The sequence below is a fragment of the Maniola jurtina genome, chromosome Z, assembly GCF_905333055.1.
Source record: "Maniola jurtina chromosome Z, ilManJurt1.1, whole genome shotgun sequence".
In the NCBI taxonomy this organism is placed as follows: Eukaryota; Metazoa; Arthropoda; class Insecta; order Lepidoptera; family Nymphalidae; genus Maniola; species Maniola jurtina.
This window is the reverse complement of record NC_060058.1, coordinates 15,361,750-15,376,452: the sequence shown is the minus strand read 5'-3', so window position 1 is coordinate 15,376,452 and position 14,703 is coordinate 15,361,750. Positions and strand designations below refer to the sequence as shown.

Sequence of the window (14,703 nt, the reverse complement as noted above, 5' to 3'; positions counted from 1 at the left end):
ATGCAGTTTTACACATAACAACCCCTCTTTTTGGGTCGGGGGTTAAAAAATAAACACGAAGGGAGTCGAACCCAGAAGCGACTTTCTTGGCAGATGCAAAGAGAACGCTGTGCCAACGGGGTCAACCATACAAGTCTTACTCGAAAATATGACGTTTGACGAACGAACACAGAAGTATTTTGTATATTAATACCTGTTATTTTTAGACCGTTAATTACTTACTTCCTCTCTACTGTAGTCAAAAATATGTCTTTAGAGTCAAGTATATCGACTGTGGACTGGCAACACGTCCTATCTCAAACTTTTGAAGATTTTACTTTACATTTTGACCCATTACGTTGCCAGGCGACTAGTCGCCCGTGCGACTCGGTCAACGGCGATCGTTACAATCTGTAAACTATGTAGCTAAGCTGTAGTCGTGTGTACACGCGCGCAGTCGCCGCAATTTCGTGCGCATAGACATCCGAGTTGCCGGGCGAGTCGTGCCGGGCCCCGGAAAGCCGGCCCAGTAATTTGGGCGCTACGGTGGAACACACATAATCTGATACAAACATACATACATAGACTGCTAAAATCATTTAACCTGTTGGTTAAAGTCAATTAACCATTTGGCTTTCCGTAGTAGGGTAAAAAATAAGCTCGATTGGTTTTCAATTTTTCGTACTATTTAATGCAGCGTCTAGGCTATTCCAAGTCCATGACTCCGACACACAATCACGATATAGGAGCCGTTAGATTTATTTACGTCGGTACATCACGAAAATAAATGCCCTACTCTCGGCAAGTGTCAAAGACTCGCGGTATGGGTTGATCGCTCCGCAGAAATGGGGTCGCCACGGCTTCCCGACACTCTACGGCCACTGTTTGATAACCGTACAGTGACGCTATAACAATACGGGCGATGGAAAGGTGGTCTACGTGGTCAAATCAGAAATAAGGTGAACATAACTCAGCGGGTTGTGACGCAAAAAGTGACAATGGGCAGAACACGTAGTTCAGAAAACCGCTAGAAGTTGGGGTCCCAAGATGCTGGAAATGCAAACCACACACCGCAAAGCGTAGCGTCGGAAGACTTCCTAATAGGTGGCCGGTCGACATCAAGCGAGGCGCAAGGAGCCGGTGGATTAGGCCGGGCAAGCATGATCGTGGCGTGTCAAAGTTCCTACAAGAGACTTATGTCTGGCAGTGGACGATGACGTCTATCGGTTGATGATGATGAGGTTAAAACTAGTTCACAAGAGACCTATTTCCAGTAGTGGACTCTATCGGTTGATGGATTATGAGGTAAAAACTAGTCCACTCTGCTAAAATGGTCCAATCCTTAAAGAACTAAAGTTAGACATGAATATTTAAAGATCTGGAGAGGGACATAGTCTACTTCTATCCCGGAAAATCAATGAGTTCCCACGGAATTTTCAGAAAAATGAAATTCATGTGGACGAAGTCGCGGGCATCAGCTAGTTATCAATATAGTAGCGGTAGTTGGCCACCGTTCGCCGGAAGGGTTCGCAGCTGACCTCTGGGCCCTTTTCACTCGCTTTCCAACACGCCGCGCCGCGGGCTGCGACGATATCGGAATCTATAACACAATCCCACTTCATAGACCATAATCCTTTTAGCTCGTTTCCTTGAATAACTGGTAAAGATCTGATCACGCATATTTTAGGGTTCCGTAGACACGCTTATGAAAAACCGTAACCTAAATTTCGTTGATATAATAGTACAAAGACATAATTACGTTTTACTTGCTCTACCTCACGAAGTTTTCTTCCATGGTGAGGTTCCTTCATGGTTCCTTACGATGTTTTCCATAAATTTGTCTGAGAGATCTCCATAAAGTTTTCAAAGGTAAGTATGTGAAATCTGCCAATCCGCTCTTAGTCACCGTAGCAGACTGTACCCGAACCTTTGTTACCCTGAGAAGAGACCCATGCTCGTCCCACGACTCCTCAAGCCTTGTTCATTTACTTACTTTTCAAACACTTTTACTAAGGGTACTGAACTTATTCCATTGCACGGTTTGTGGCTCAATCGATATAGGTTAGTCCGGAAATATCGAATCGTTACGACTATTTTTGAACTATTAAGAAACGCTAGTAGATAATGGTAATAAAATATGATTAGTGATTTTCATAATAGTAGGCATATATTGGCACATCGATCTGGAAGTCAACAACCTCAACAATCCGGTGTTTGACAGATAGTAAAATCAGATCTTTTTATCAAACGTCAAAACACGCGCTTAATATGCGAGCTTCTATGAAATACTGGCAGGTGACGTCACAATGACTTGACATGCTCGTTTGGTTTAATTGATAATTTGTTACACTTAAAACTAACAAAGGGCGTATTTCGGAAGATCCTCTATTAAATAGTCACTGAGAAACAATTTATTTTTAAGATAGGCAAATACCCGACTGAATTTCGACCTCGGATTCCAATCTTCATGCGTTAAAGCGCAAATACATCTGCTTTCTCTATTCCCTCACTCTCATAGCCCGGTTGGACAGAAATCCGACACGATCGGAGAGAGATCAAGCGCAGGACCTAAGTTTAGTCTACCGGCACTCCTTTGCCGAGAGAGTCAGTGCATTCCAAATTTATCAACCTCACCTATGTTGAAAATAACTGTTTTTTTTTTTTCTTTCAGGACTACATCGGACCAAATTATTTCACAAACTTATGGAAGATAGGTGACAAGGAGCTAAAATGTCATTTAGGAATTATGTAAGTAATTTTTACTACCTACTATATTGTGCCCGGCAAATAACTTGGACCTGAAGCAGCGTAGTGGGAAACAGTTGGCGAATCTGAAAAGCGAAAGTCGACGTATCAACCAATCGCGTGCACTCGCGCCGACTGATCAGCCAATCGCGTGCACCCGTCATTTGCCAGCCAATCGCGTCATACTTAAGTTGTTTGTCGGGTACCGTAACTACATTTCAGAGTCGTGATAGTCGGTCTCCTATTTGGGAGTTCAGGGGTTCAACGTTCACTTCTAACTTTTCTGAGATACCTATCAGCGAATAAATATAACTGGCTTTAACGGTGAAGAGAATCATTGTGAGGAAATCTACACGCTTGAGAGTTCTGCATAATATTTCCATACGTAGGTGAAGTCTGCCAATCTACAGTTGACCAGTATGGTAGATACCCAAACCCTTCTAAAGAGAAGATCCTTGCTCAGTAAGTTGATGTTGATGATGATGACTAACGTTTGAAATCGGAATTTTTCGTAGTTTCCATAAACGAAGGGATTATAAATAAAGCTGGCGCTGAATTCTATTCTTCAGCTGCTATTAATCAGCCACTGTATAAGCGAAGGGCTCAATAAAACCCTTGTATGTTATCTCCGGGCGCGCATTCCGACTGCTATTTATAAAGCGGTGAAAGGAACAACTTTATGTCTGATAGTGTTGAATGAGGATTATGGATTTGAATACTTCGTGCTGGCTATGAACTCCTGGTACTTTGATAACAACAAATTTATTTTTGACGACCACCCTTGCAATAGTGAGCGCTGTGATCTTATAAAAATAGGTGGTCCCGGATCCGATTCCCGTCAGAAGCAATTGGCGAATTTATTAAGTTAACCTAACTTGAACTAGATCAGTCAGTCAGGAAAAGTCACTAAATATACCTAAGTACTTATTGTATTCATGGTTTTCGTCCAAACGATTCAACGAATTGAGCTTAGCTCGATACTTATGGCATTTATATAATCGTAATCCTTGTTATTGGTAGAATTTATGGCACTTTTGCTATCTATATGTTTGAACTGTCTGCCAATGAGAAGATTGCGACCATCTCATTGATTAGTTATATCAAAGTTATTATCTTCATAACTGCGACAGTTGTGTAGGCTACCCAAGGGGCACGCACAAGTTTATTGGGCGTATTTAAAAAAAATGCTAATATTTACCCTATCTTTATTTCAGTATGATTCACCATCATCTGCGTACAGCAAAAATCGCAGTACAGAAAGAACTGCAGCCACCACAGAAAGACCGTCAACAGTCACAGCTAAATACACCACGACCCCATCCTACAAGTCATCCAGCATACCTGTGCTTAACGACCGCTCAACCCGCGAAGAAACCCCGATCTCCGCAATAGCCAGCCGATACGCAAGCTACAAACAAGCCGACAAACCAATATCCAAATACGAGAAGAAAGACTTTTCTAAACTCTCAGTCCCTTCAGTTACCAGAAGTAGAGATGTAAGTCCAGTCTCAACGACATCCAAATATAGCCTTAGTCGAACAGCAAGAACGTCAAGCCCTGAACGAAGGACAGCCAAAAGTTACAAAGAAAAATGTCAAGACATAAGCCCTATCGATCGTGACAAAGACATTCCAAATAAGACTGATAAGGCTTCTAGTTACAGTAGTCTCTCAAACTACAAACTATACCCACGCACATCCAGTTATTCACGACCAACTCCTAGAGTAGATGCCAAACCAGAGATCACAGTGAACCGATATGCTATAGCTAATCGTCTGTCATCCTCAAGTTATTTAAGAAGCCCTACACCAATCAAAAGATCAACTGAATCGCCAATTCTTCACCACGACGTAAATAAACCCGAAAATGATAAACCTACTATCCCACATAGCATAGCAGAAGAGAAAAATGAAAAAGAGAATAAAACAGAAATCTTTGGGAATGGAACAGAATGCACCATTGATGAAAATAATGAAATTGAAACCGTCACAGTTGTCACACGACATACGTCTCCAACTCCACCTGGGTCCTCAGCTTATGTGCGAATGAGGAGAGCTGATATGGCAAAAACTATTGAGAAAGTAGTCACCCGTACAAGAAAAAGACCAGAAATGATAGATAAAGAAATGCAATCCGATCGACTTGATGATCCAACACGATCCAGTAGGTTTGGCACTACTAGTAGAACTAGCATGACAAATTGGACCTATTACTCGCCCAATGTAAATAGTTATACAGGATATGCAGGTAGACATTTAACACAATATTCAAATTTGTCAAACAACACTAACTGCAATGACAGAAGTAGTAGAAGTCGAAGTAAAGAACCTGCTCCAATAGAAAATAAAGGTTTGAGTCCTAATACAGAAAATAAAGAAAACCCTTTTCACTATAATAACTTAGAGCCAAATGAGGACACTAGTAAAATATTATGTGCAGAAAAGCAAGAAGACGACCCCTCTGAAATAGTAATCAACGTAAACTTCAAGTTGAAAAAAGCTAAAAGTCCCCCATCTACGCCTACATCGAATGAAATAACATGTTCAGAAAAAACAATTTCTAGCAATAATCAACTTCCCCCACAACCTCCAAAATCTGAAAGTGTTACTAAAGTTAGAAAAGTAAAAATACGGAAATCAAGTACTGACTCATCCTCAGATTCAACATCTTCAAAAAAAATTGTCAAAAAGAGAAGCAAATCTGTAAGTTCAACCGATTCCGACCAAAACAACGACAAAAATGGAAAACCTAAAGATTCTAGCAAAATTGCAGGTAAAAATTTAAGTAGGAATTCCTCAAGTACAAGTTTACAAAATGGTCCTTCAAAATTAAAATATTCCAAATCGAGAGAAAGCACCAGCCCAGAATCAAGTATAACATTGTCAACACAATCATCAATAAGTGAAGATGAAACTGTACCAAAAACAAAATTTAACAATCTTCCAAGACTTACAATAAATGAAAATTCCGATCAATCTTCAAAGCAGAGCCCATCGATTAAAAATGAAGGATGTGAAGAAGCTAAATCGTTCTTGATAAGGGCTCTAGCTCCTGTTACTAATCTCTTTAAGCAAAAACATCAAGACAATGATGAAATTAATCGCACAACTGTAATATCACATTCAGACTCAGCTAAAGATAATACGAACTTCATAACTGAAAACGGATCGCGAAGTAGAAATAACACTTACAATATTATAGCATCCAACGACGATAATGTGGTAAAATTAAAAGCCATCAGACACATTGAATCAGGTGATCGCACTTCGTGGTTAGATTCAGACACCGATCAGAAAAAAGCAAGTAATGATAAAGATCTTCAGCAAGAGTCATACAATGACCGGAATAATTCGAATGATTTGAAGCGATCGTTAAAACCTAATTGTTTTGCTGACGAAGAAAAACCTTGGTGGCTAGACAGCAATGCTAATATTCCTGAAGGCATAGAACGGTTATCGCCCCCAAAGAAATCCTCAAGTGATAGTGATAAAAGTGAAAAATTCAACTTCTTTAAAGTGCGACACATCGAATCTGGGGAACGAAATGACTGGCGCGTAGTAAATACTGAGAGTTCATCTAATGTTAATAAACAAGAATCACAAAACAATTTAAGTCTCAGTAAGTCCGGTTCTGATCAGCGAACCTTTCCTATAAGGCGGATACGCCATATCGAATCTGGAGAGCGCCCTTGGTGGTTGTCAAGTGACCAGAATATTCCCGAAGGTATAGAAAAATTACCGACACCACCTCCACAAGACAGCGACTCTTCTGACTCGGAGGAAATCGAAGTTTATATTCCTCCCAGCCAAATACCTCCGTTTCCACTACACTTGCCTGACGATGAGCCGCTTGGGGCTAGACGAAGCCCAGAAGGTTTGGAAACTCCTAAAGATACCGAGGAGTTTACAAGGGGTCGAAGCTCTCCATATGAAAACAACCGTCAGTACAGGCGCGAATCGACCAACTTACCGTATCAGAAAGGGGCCGAGAAATACATATCACGCTATACGGATATCGACGACATATTGGGCACTTCGGGCCAGATTTACAGCCCATTCATGGAGTCCATATTGGCGCGAAGAACCGGTCAGCTACCTTTTGACGATGACGAATGCGAGGAGATAGATCCCACCCAAGTTAGGATCCATGACAGCACAGCGCAGATGCCCGTTATCAAGAAGCTACGATGCAGGTAACTTGATACATCACTCGCTGACTGATTCCCTTTATCTTAGACTAGCTTTTGCTCGCGACTTCATCCGCGTGAAATAATTATTTACAGCCAGTCTATCTGACGTTCGCGACTTAGGTTTTTGAAAATCCAACAGGAGTTATTTGATTTTTTGGGATAAAAAGTAGCCGTTACTCTTTAGCTCTTGAACTATACGTACCTATGCAAAATATCACGTCGATCCGTAGCTCCGTTGTGACGTGATTGAAGGACAAACTAATAAACCAATAAACAAACACACTTTCGCATTTATAATAATATGAGGTGTAGTGAATAAGCATCTTCTATAGAAGCGCACCTGGACCTCATTATTGGTTCTAAGGATTCCATAGGTACCTGAAGGGTGCCAACTGGACCCTTTACTAAGCTTCTACTGTCCATCCATTTTCTATCCGGCCGTCTGTCTGTCAGCGGGCTGTATCTCATAATAGGTTGTAGTTGAAACTTTAAAATATTAAAAAAAAGTACTTAACGTTGCACGATGGTACAGTTTTACCAGTTTTTATTGTGATTGTACCTAGATTAATAAAATAATATGTTACCCATCTACTTTTTAAACATTATACTATAGATCTCAGTTTGATCAGATTTTTAACTATTCCCATTTTCCTTTGTTTGCAGAAGTGAAATAATCGATTGCCGAGACGAAGATCAGGTAAGTCTATTTTCCCTGTAATAAACAACCTAATAAATATCCTAATGTAACCGTATACGGAATAATTTACATATTTTAGGAACCTATAATATGTTCGCTTGGGATATTTACTTGTATATCTTTCTAAAAATGGGATAGCGGTTTGAGACGATCTCAGGGTAAACTTTTTCTGAATAAAACTAATAGATTAGGTATAAAGATAAAGCAGACATTGCTACAACCGTTTCAAGATCTAGTTCTAGATACGTGACTACTACTTATTATTGTTTAGTTAGTAATATTTTTCGATATTTGGACGTTGGACCAACTACAGAGAGGGGAAAGTGGCTGGATAGTGCCATCTGGACAGTACCGAGTGTATTGACAGTCATGGGGGAAGACGAAAGGTCCAACAGTGGACTTCTGCATGTGATTAAGATAACTTTCTTGCTATAAGTTCACTCGCATCTAGAACTTGCCAAAAAGCTAGCCCAACTGTCCTGCCATTTTTTTCTAAAAAGCAGCTAACCCCAAAAGGAGTTTAGGAGCTATCGCCTTATAGCTATATATATATCGAGTGGTAAATAGCCACGGCCGTAGCCTCCCTTAAAACATCAGTTTTCGAAAACTCCGATCCGTATTTTGGCCATAACTCAAAAACTAGTTTTTGGAGTTAGCCACGTTTTAAAAAGTTGTCGATGCCCTAATATTGTAACTCGCAGGCCTTAAGGCTTCCGCGCCAGAGAGGGAGCACTGAACTGAAGAGAGCACATCCTTGAATCATTCCTCGATGGGAAGAGAGTGGGTGAGAGGGACGGATGTATGCACCTACCTGTTGCTTACATTGTACCGAGGTGACGTCATAGGCAAAGAATAAGAAACGCCACACGGTTATTGAACTAAGACCTAAGTTATGATGACTTTAAAGCTCTAGCGTCGCCGTCTCAACCAATAGACATTATAACGACAACGTCATAATGTCAGGTCTTTTCGGGGTAAGGGGCCTCGGGGCATGGCCTCCTTACCCTGGAAGAGCGCAGGGCAACTTAGTGCCTCCACTGGGCCTGCCATTCTTGGCTTATGCTTTGTTCAGAGTAATAGAAGCGTCAGGATCACTCATGCGCATATTAATTAGGATTACTTTTATTATTTATTTCCATCGATTAGTTAGATTATTTATATTTATTTTAGTCAGTTAAAAAATATTTATTTCGTCAAAGAAAATCTTATAACTGTGGTAATACCTAACGCCGTTTCTGCATAATGTAGTCTTTGTAAAAGGCTTTAAGTCATTCAGTTTTCGTCTCTTTCTTGCACACCAAACGAAATGATACAATGTTCTTCTCGAGATATAACGCGTCCGAATGAAAAATCCCCAACTGCTCTGAACAGCTTGAGGAAAACGTTGGTTTTGAAATTAGTTGGGTTATAAAAACGTGAAAATTATACCTGAGGCAAGTTGTCTCGCAACAACCTCTTCACTCTTCAGTAATACATAAGCCTCATTCAAAGCCGGTGCTGAAGGCCGTGTCTAAAGTGTAGTATTATCATACGTTAAGTTAACAAGTTAACGTAGCTCGAAAAAGTTTTGTTCAATTAAAGTGATAACATAGTGATTCAAAGACTGTACTAAGATCTCATGAAGGTATTTTTAGGTATTCATAATATATAATTAGCTGAAATTTTAAGATAGGTATAATAAGTAACGTTACGAGCAAAGCCGGTTTTTAGTTGTTTTTTTCTTGGTTTTTAGTTAATAATAACATTAATGCCTTGTGTTGAGTTGTGAATGGTTTTATGATTGTCTAAAGATTTGTCTACGTATTTCTATACATCTATAAGGTTTTTTGGAATAGTCATAATGTCTGAAAATAGCGACCGTCGATATTTGCCTATAGAATCATGTTGAGACTATAGAGTCCAGACTCCATTTTGACAAATTTTATTCTATCCGACGAATAGTGAGTACTGAGAAGTTGGGCGATAAAAAGTTTTTTATTAACCCCCGACCCAAAAAGAGGGGTGTTATAAGTTTGACGTGTGTATCTGTGTGTCTGTGTATCTGTGTATCTGTGTATCTGTCTGTGGCATCGTAGCGCCTAAACGAATGAACCGATTTTAATTTACTTTTTTTTGTTTGAAAGGTGGCTTGATCGAGAGTGTTCTTAGCTAAAATCCAAAAAAATTGGTTCAGCCGTTTAAAAGTTATCAGCTATTTTCTAGTTTTCTTGTAGAAAAGAAGGTTAGATAACCCTTAGGCCCTTAGGTTCATAATATTCAAGTGTCAATTGACAAATGTCAAGCTGTCAAGATGGACGTTGCCTAGATATACATAATTATTTATTTGAAAATGATTTGTCGGGGGTGTTGAAAATTTTTAATTTACACTTGTTTAAAGCTTAAAATACCTATCTGTATCTACTAAGCGACTGTATTTCAGCATCAGCATTTTTTGTACAGATAAAATGCCAATAAAACGAAAGACTTTCATAACTTTCAAGGCGCTTTTCAGTATTCGTTGAGAGTGTTATCCTTAGATTTGTTGTGCCTGGGAAGTTTACCTTTTATTTTGGATTTTCATCCAAAACTCCAACGCCTTCCAGTTCAATGAGAGCTTTTAAGTTTGAAACCTACATGAAAGTTCATTTTTTATGATTACATATTTGTTTATGTTATAGGCTTTCTTGATTGCAACTTTAACGTAGGTACTCCATTAATCCGATATTTTATTATTTGGGTATTTTTAATCAATTTTGAAATAAGTTTCAAAGAAAGTAACTATAATATAAGATTAGGCGAACTATTCGATATTATATGAACATAAATATAATTTAATACACGAACATCTGCAATATAATTTTTTTGTCAAGTCCAGAACACCTGAGTCCTTCCGCCATACTTCCGTTGGGACCATCTTGAGATAACACGCACAAAGACGTTTTTATACAAACTCCTACCTCCCCTAAAACGGATGTTCTTTGAGCAAAACTTTTTACCACGTCTTGGGTAGGCACCCATGATTTTACAATTTCGGAGTCAACAAGGAGCTGTGATAGCCTAGTAGCAATTAAATATCCCTTGCTTTAACGGTGAAGGAAAACATCGTGAGGAAATCTGCATGCCTGAGAGTTCTCCATGTTCTCAAAGGTGTGTGAAGTCTGCCAATCCGCATCGGCCCAGGGTGGCAGACTATGGCCTAACCCCTTCTCACTCTGAGAAGAGACCCGTGCTCAGTAGTGGGCCGACAACGGGTTGATCATGGAGTCAACAAAGATATTCATGTCATGCTATTAGATCTTGATGACCTCCCTGGCGCAGTGGTGAGCGATGTGGTCTTATTAGTTAGAGGTCTCGAGTTCAATTCCTGGCAGGGGCAATTCAGGAATTTATAATTTCTAAACTGTTTCTGGTCTTCCACGGAGGGTTCGGCCGTGGCTAGTTACCACCCACCGGTAAAGCCGTGCCGTCAACCGGTACGACAATGGGAAGTACCCTATGGGTTTCTTAACAGACACGACAGACGTACAGACAGGCAGACGGACGGACGGAACAAAGTGATCCTATAAAGGTTCCGTTTTTCCTTTTGAGGTAGGGAACCCTAAAAAATACCCAGACTTTGTCTGCCTCAGCTCTCATAATGGTCATAAGAATAATAATATGAAGTAGGTAGATATGAGAAAGATTTACAGCTTCTTTTTTTGAAATTGCATACAGTGTTTAAACTCTATATTGCGAACTTATATTTAACGGAAAACTCCTTAAAACGTAGTAATTTCTAAGGTTTGCTTGCTTTACATTGTTACCCTTATATATGTACATATATATCATACATAGCGTAGCAAGCTCTCTCAATAGCGAAATAATACGATATTTTTAGATCCCATTAAACATTAATTTCACTGACCTACAAACAAAATACTGTTTTTTTTAATAAAAAGAATATTAGCCATGTTAAATGACTAATATTCCCCTTTCCTCTCCAACTAAGCGTCAGGCTTGTGCTAGGAGTAGGTACGACAATAATGCAACGGGCGGAGTTTGAACTGTTGACCTTTCGGTTTTCAGTCCACTCCTTTACCGGTTGAGCTATTGTGGCTCTTTTTGAGGTTTATTATAGAGACGTAATTATTTCGTACGCACAATGGAATTCTTAGAAATGTGTTCATTAAAATTGTTTCTTGTAATTGCCTAGCACGTGTTTTCTTACTATTCTTCCTACTAGACATATTGCCAGCCACTTATTCGCTAAATTATATCGCTTTCTTTTACTCTTCGTTTAACGAAAACTCTTTATAACGCAAAAAAACCCGGTCCCTTCAATTTCGTTATATAGAGTTTACACTGTATATTTCTTTCGGACAACGTGTGCCACTTATGATAATACATATATCAAGACTCTACCACCCGTTCGGAAAGGAGATGGTTATAAAATTTTGGGTAGGTACCTATTTACCGGCTCTTCTCACAAGAATTTATTTTCCGAGCGATGGTAAAGTCTTGAAATTAAAGTAGCACAGGTTGTCATACATGAAAAAAATACATTTTTCTAAAGAATAATTCAATAAAATTCAGTAAATAGTAGCAATTAACTACTCCCATATTAGTAATGCTACTCCAATTATTAAGATTCTCTCCGTCGCTCCCTCTACACAAACGTAATTCGGGTTTCATTTGCATAAGTTAAACAATCAAACTCAATGAAAGTATGATTTTCCACATTTCTGTTAAAATATTCACTTTCAGTTTCATGAAATGGATTTACAAGCAAGATGTGACCAGAACTCTAGCAAAAACTTACGGTTATTATTATACTACCTAAACACAATATAATGGCAATAAACCTAATCCTTGTAGTTTTAGTGATTTGTATTTTTCAAACCTGCAGTGTATAGCGTGCAAAACTCAATGGGTCAATGCCCCACTTATGACGCGGCATTGACTCCGAGTGGACTATTTGACCTCTAGCGTCAGTCAGATGTTTTACTTGCAATATATTGTGAACTCTTGAAAAATACAGGATTTTTTTTATCACGTTTTTTGTGGTACCTTATCAGTAGTCATCAGTCCTATCACGTGTCTTCATTTTGATTGGTTAGTATTCAAATGAAACCCAAACTACGTTTGTATGGAGTGAGTGACGGAGGGACCACCGTTAAGAGTATCAGAAACCGGTCGAAAACTACGAATTAATTTCAATTGTTTGAGAGCCAAACATGGAGGTAATCTGTCTTTCTTGAAATAGACTTGTAAAATGATTAAATGGAAAATGACTATTAGTACAGGAATGTTACTAAACCAGACCAACATTGCCACTATCCATACTAATATTATAAATTGTCTGTCTGTGTTTGTCTGACTACTAGCTTTTCATGTCCCATCCGTTTTACCTGTATTGACGAAAGGGAACATAGTACTTTTTTCAATCATTTAATTCAATCGTTTAATTCATTTACTTCTGAATTAAACATGTCGAATGCAACAACCACATGTGCATTATAAATTGGATGTACGATAATCCTTGGACCTTTCCAAAGGTGAAATCTCATTAACAAGCTTTCTACTCCCTTGTTAATACCTAATTCATTTGAAAAAAACCCGGGCAAGTTCGAGTCGGACTCGTACACAAAGGGTTCCGCACTATCGTACAAGAACCAACACTTTTTTGTGATGTAACCACAATTTCACGGTTTTTGGATTTTCCCCTTTATTTGAGCTATAAGACATTGCTACCTACTAAATTTCATGATTCTAGGTCAACGGGTCGGATTCTATAGGTTTTGATTCTCTTGACGGGTCTTGACAGACACGACAACAGACAGACAATAAAGTGATCCTTGTTTTCTCTGGAGATAAGGATCCTTAAAAACTTGCACCATCGTCATCTCAGAGCGGGTAACAAGCTGTTTATTTTGCGGATACGATCGCTTTTTAAACGTTTTGTTCTCAATTCTTAAAGTTGTAGCATTACCATAAGAAAGTAAATTGATTCAGGATATAAGACAGTAGAGACATCGCGTCGTCATCATTAGAACCAGTTATCTTGTCGCTGATGTCAATTTAGACGACTGGGTAGGTAAGAGACAAGATGACAACTATAACTAGGGCCACATTCAGGTTAAAGTCAATGCCCAACAATAGTCAACGCGTTAAACTGAGTGGCTACACTTGAATCGTTAATACCAAATGAGTTTGGGTTAAACTCGTCTAACACCAAAAGGCAAATTGAATGCTGTTGTAAAATTAACGCGTTAGGTAGTGGCCATACCTACAACCATTAACGCGTTTCCCGTTAATGAAGCCAACCCATTACAAAATTATGACAAGAAACGGGTTGGGATTGGGAGCAATTCAATGAAATAATTTTGTTTTCTCCTACACACTAAAATATTATAAATGTATAACAATGAGCCTTTACTCACGTATTTAGTCGACGTAAGCCTGACTAGTGAGTAAATACGTGAATAAAGCCGGATTCTTATATACATATTTATAATGGAAATCTCTCACGATAGTTTAAACACAAAAAAATGCCACTCTTTGATTTTCTTGGACCAAAAGTAGCCCATGTCCTTCCCTGGGATGCAAACTGTACAAAGTATAAGCCAAGTCAATATATTATTATGTAGTAACAGGTGGTAAACTATATCCATGCAAAAAATAAGTCGATCTGAATATCGAGGTAGTGAACTGCCTCGATATTCTCTGGTCGTGTCAGATTTCCGTCCCATCGAGCTATGAGTGTAAGAGAATGACATCAAAATTATTAATTATTATAAATTGAGCTTTGGTTTCCTTGTGTGTCATGGACATCTGTATAACATCTATGGAGACCGGCTGTCGAGGCCGAAATTCGGTCATTATCGGTATTATGGGCAGTTATGGTCACCCTAAGCAATAAGGCGGTCGGTGCCGGTTTTCTTTTCAACTGCCACTGTGTCAAACCAGTCGGACAAGCTTTAATTATATTGACTTTTTTATCAAAATGGGACCTTGATATTTTGTTGCTATTAATAGCGAGTTAGTGCCGTATTTTTTAAAATATTATGATAAACAAATAGGTGCTTCCATAGTTATTAGACTTATCAAACTCTTTAATTTAATTAAATACGGAACT

General features: G+C 38.9%; 1 protein-coding gene across 5 annotated transcripts in view; it reads left to right on the top strand.

Annotated features, from left to right (window-relative positions):
* LOC123880684 (FH1/FH2 domain-containing protein 3) overlaps window positions 1-14,703 on the top strand; it is a 95,437-nt gene that overhangs the window by 12,303 nt on the left and 68,431 nt on the right. For 3 of the 5 annotated variants that reach the window (XM_045928927.1, XM_045928926.1, XM_045928925.1), the window contains exons 2-4: window positions 2,651-2,727; window positions 3,939-6,916; window positions 7,577-7,610. In XM_045928927.1, the coding sequence (XP_045784883.1) occupies window positions 2,710-2,727; window positions 3,939-6,916; window positions 7,577-7,610 (3,030 nt within the window). In that variant the 5' untranslated portion in view covers window positions 2,651-2,709. Of the gene's footprint in view, window positions 1-2,650; window positions 2,728-3,938; window positions 6,917-7,576; window positions 7,611-9,094; window positions 9,245-14,703 lie in introns of those variants that run through there. The other 2 variants (XM_045928931.1, XM_045928932.1) reach the window with 2 other exon arrangements.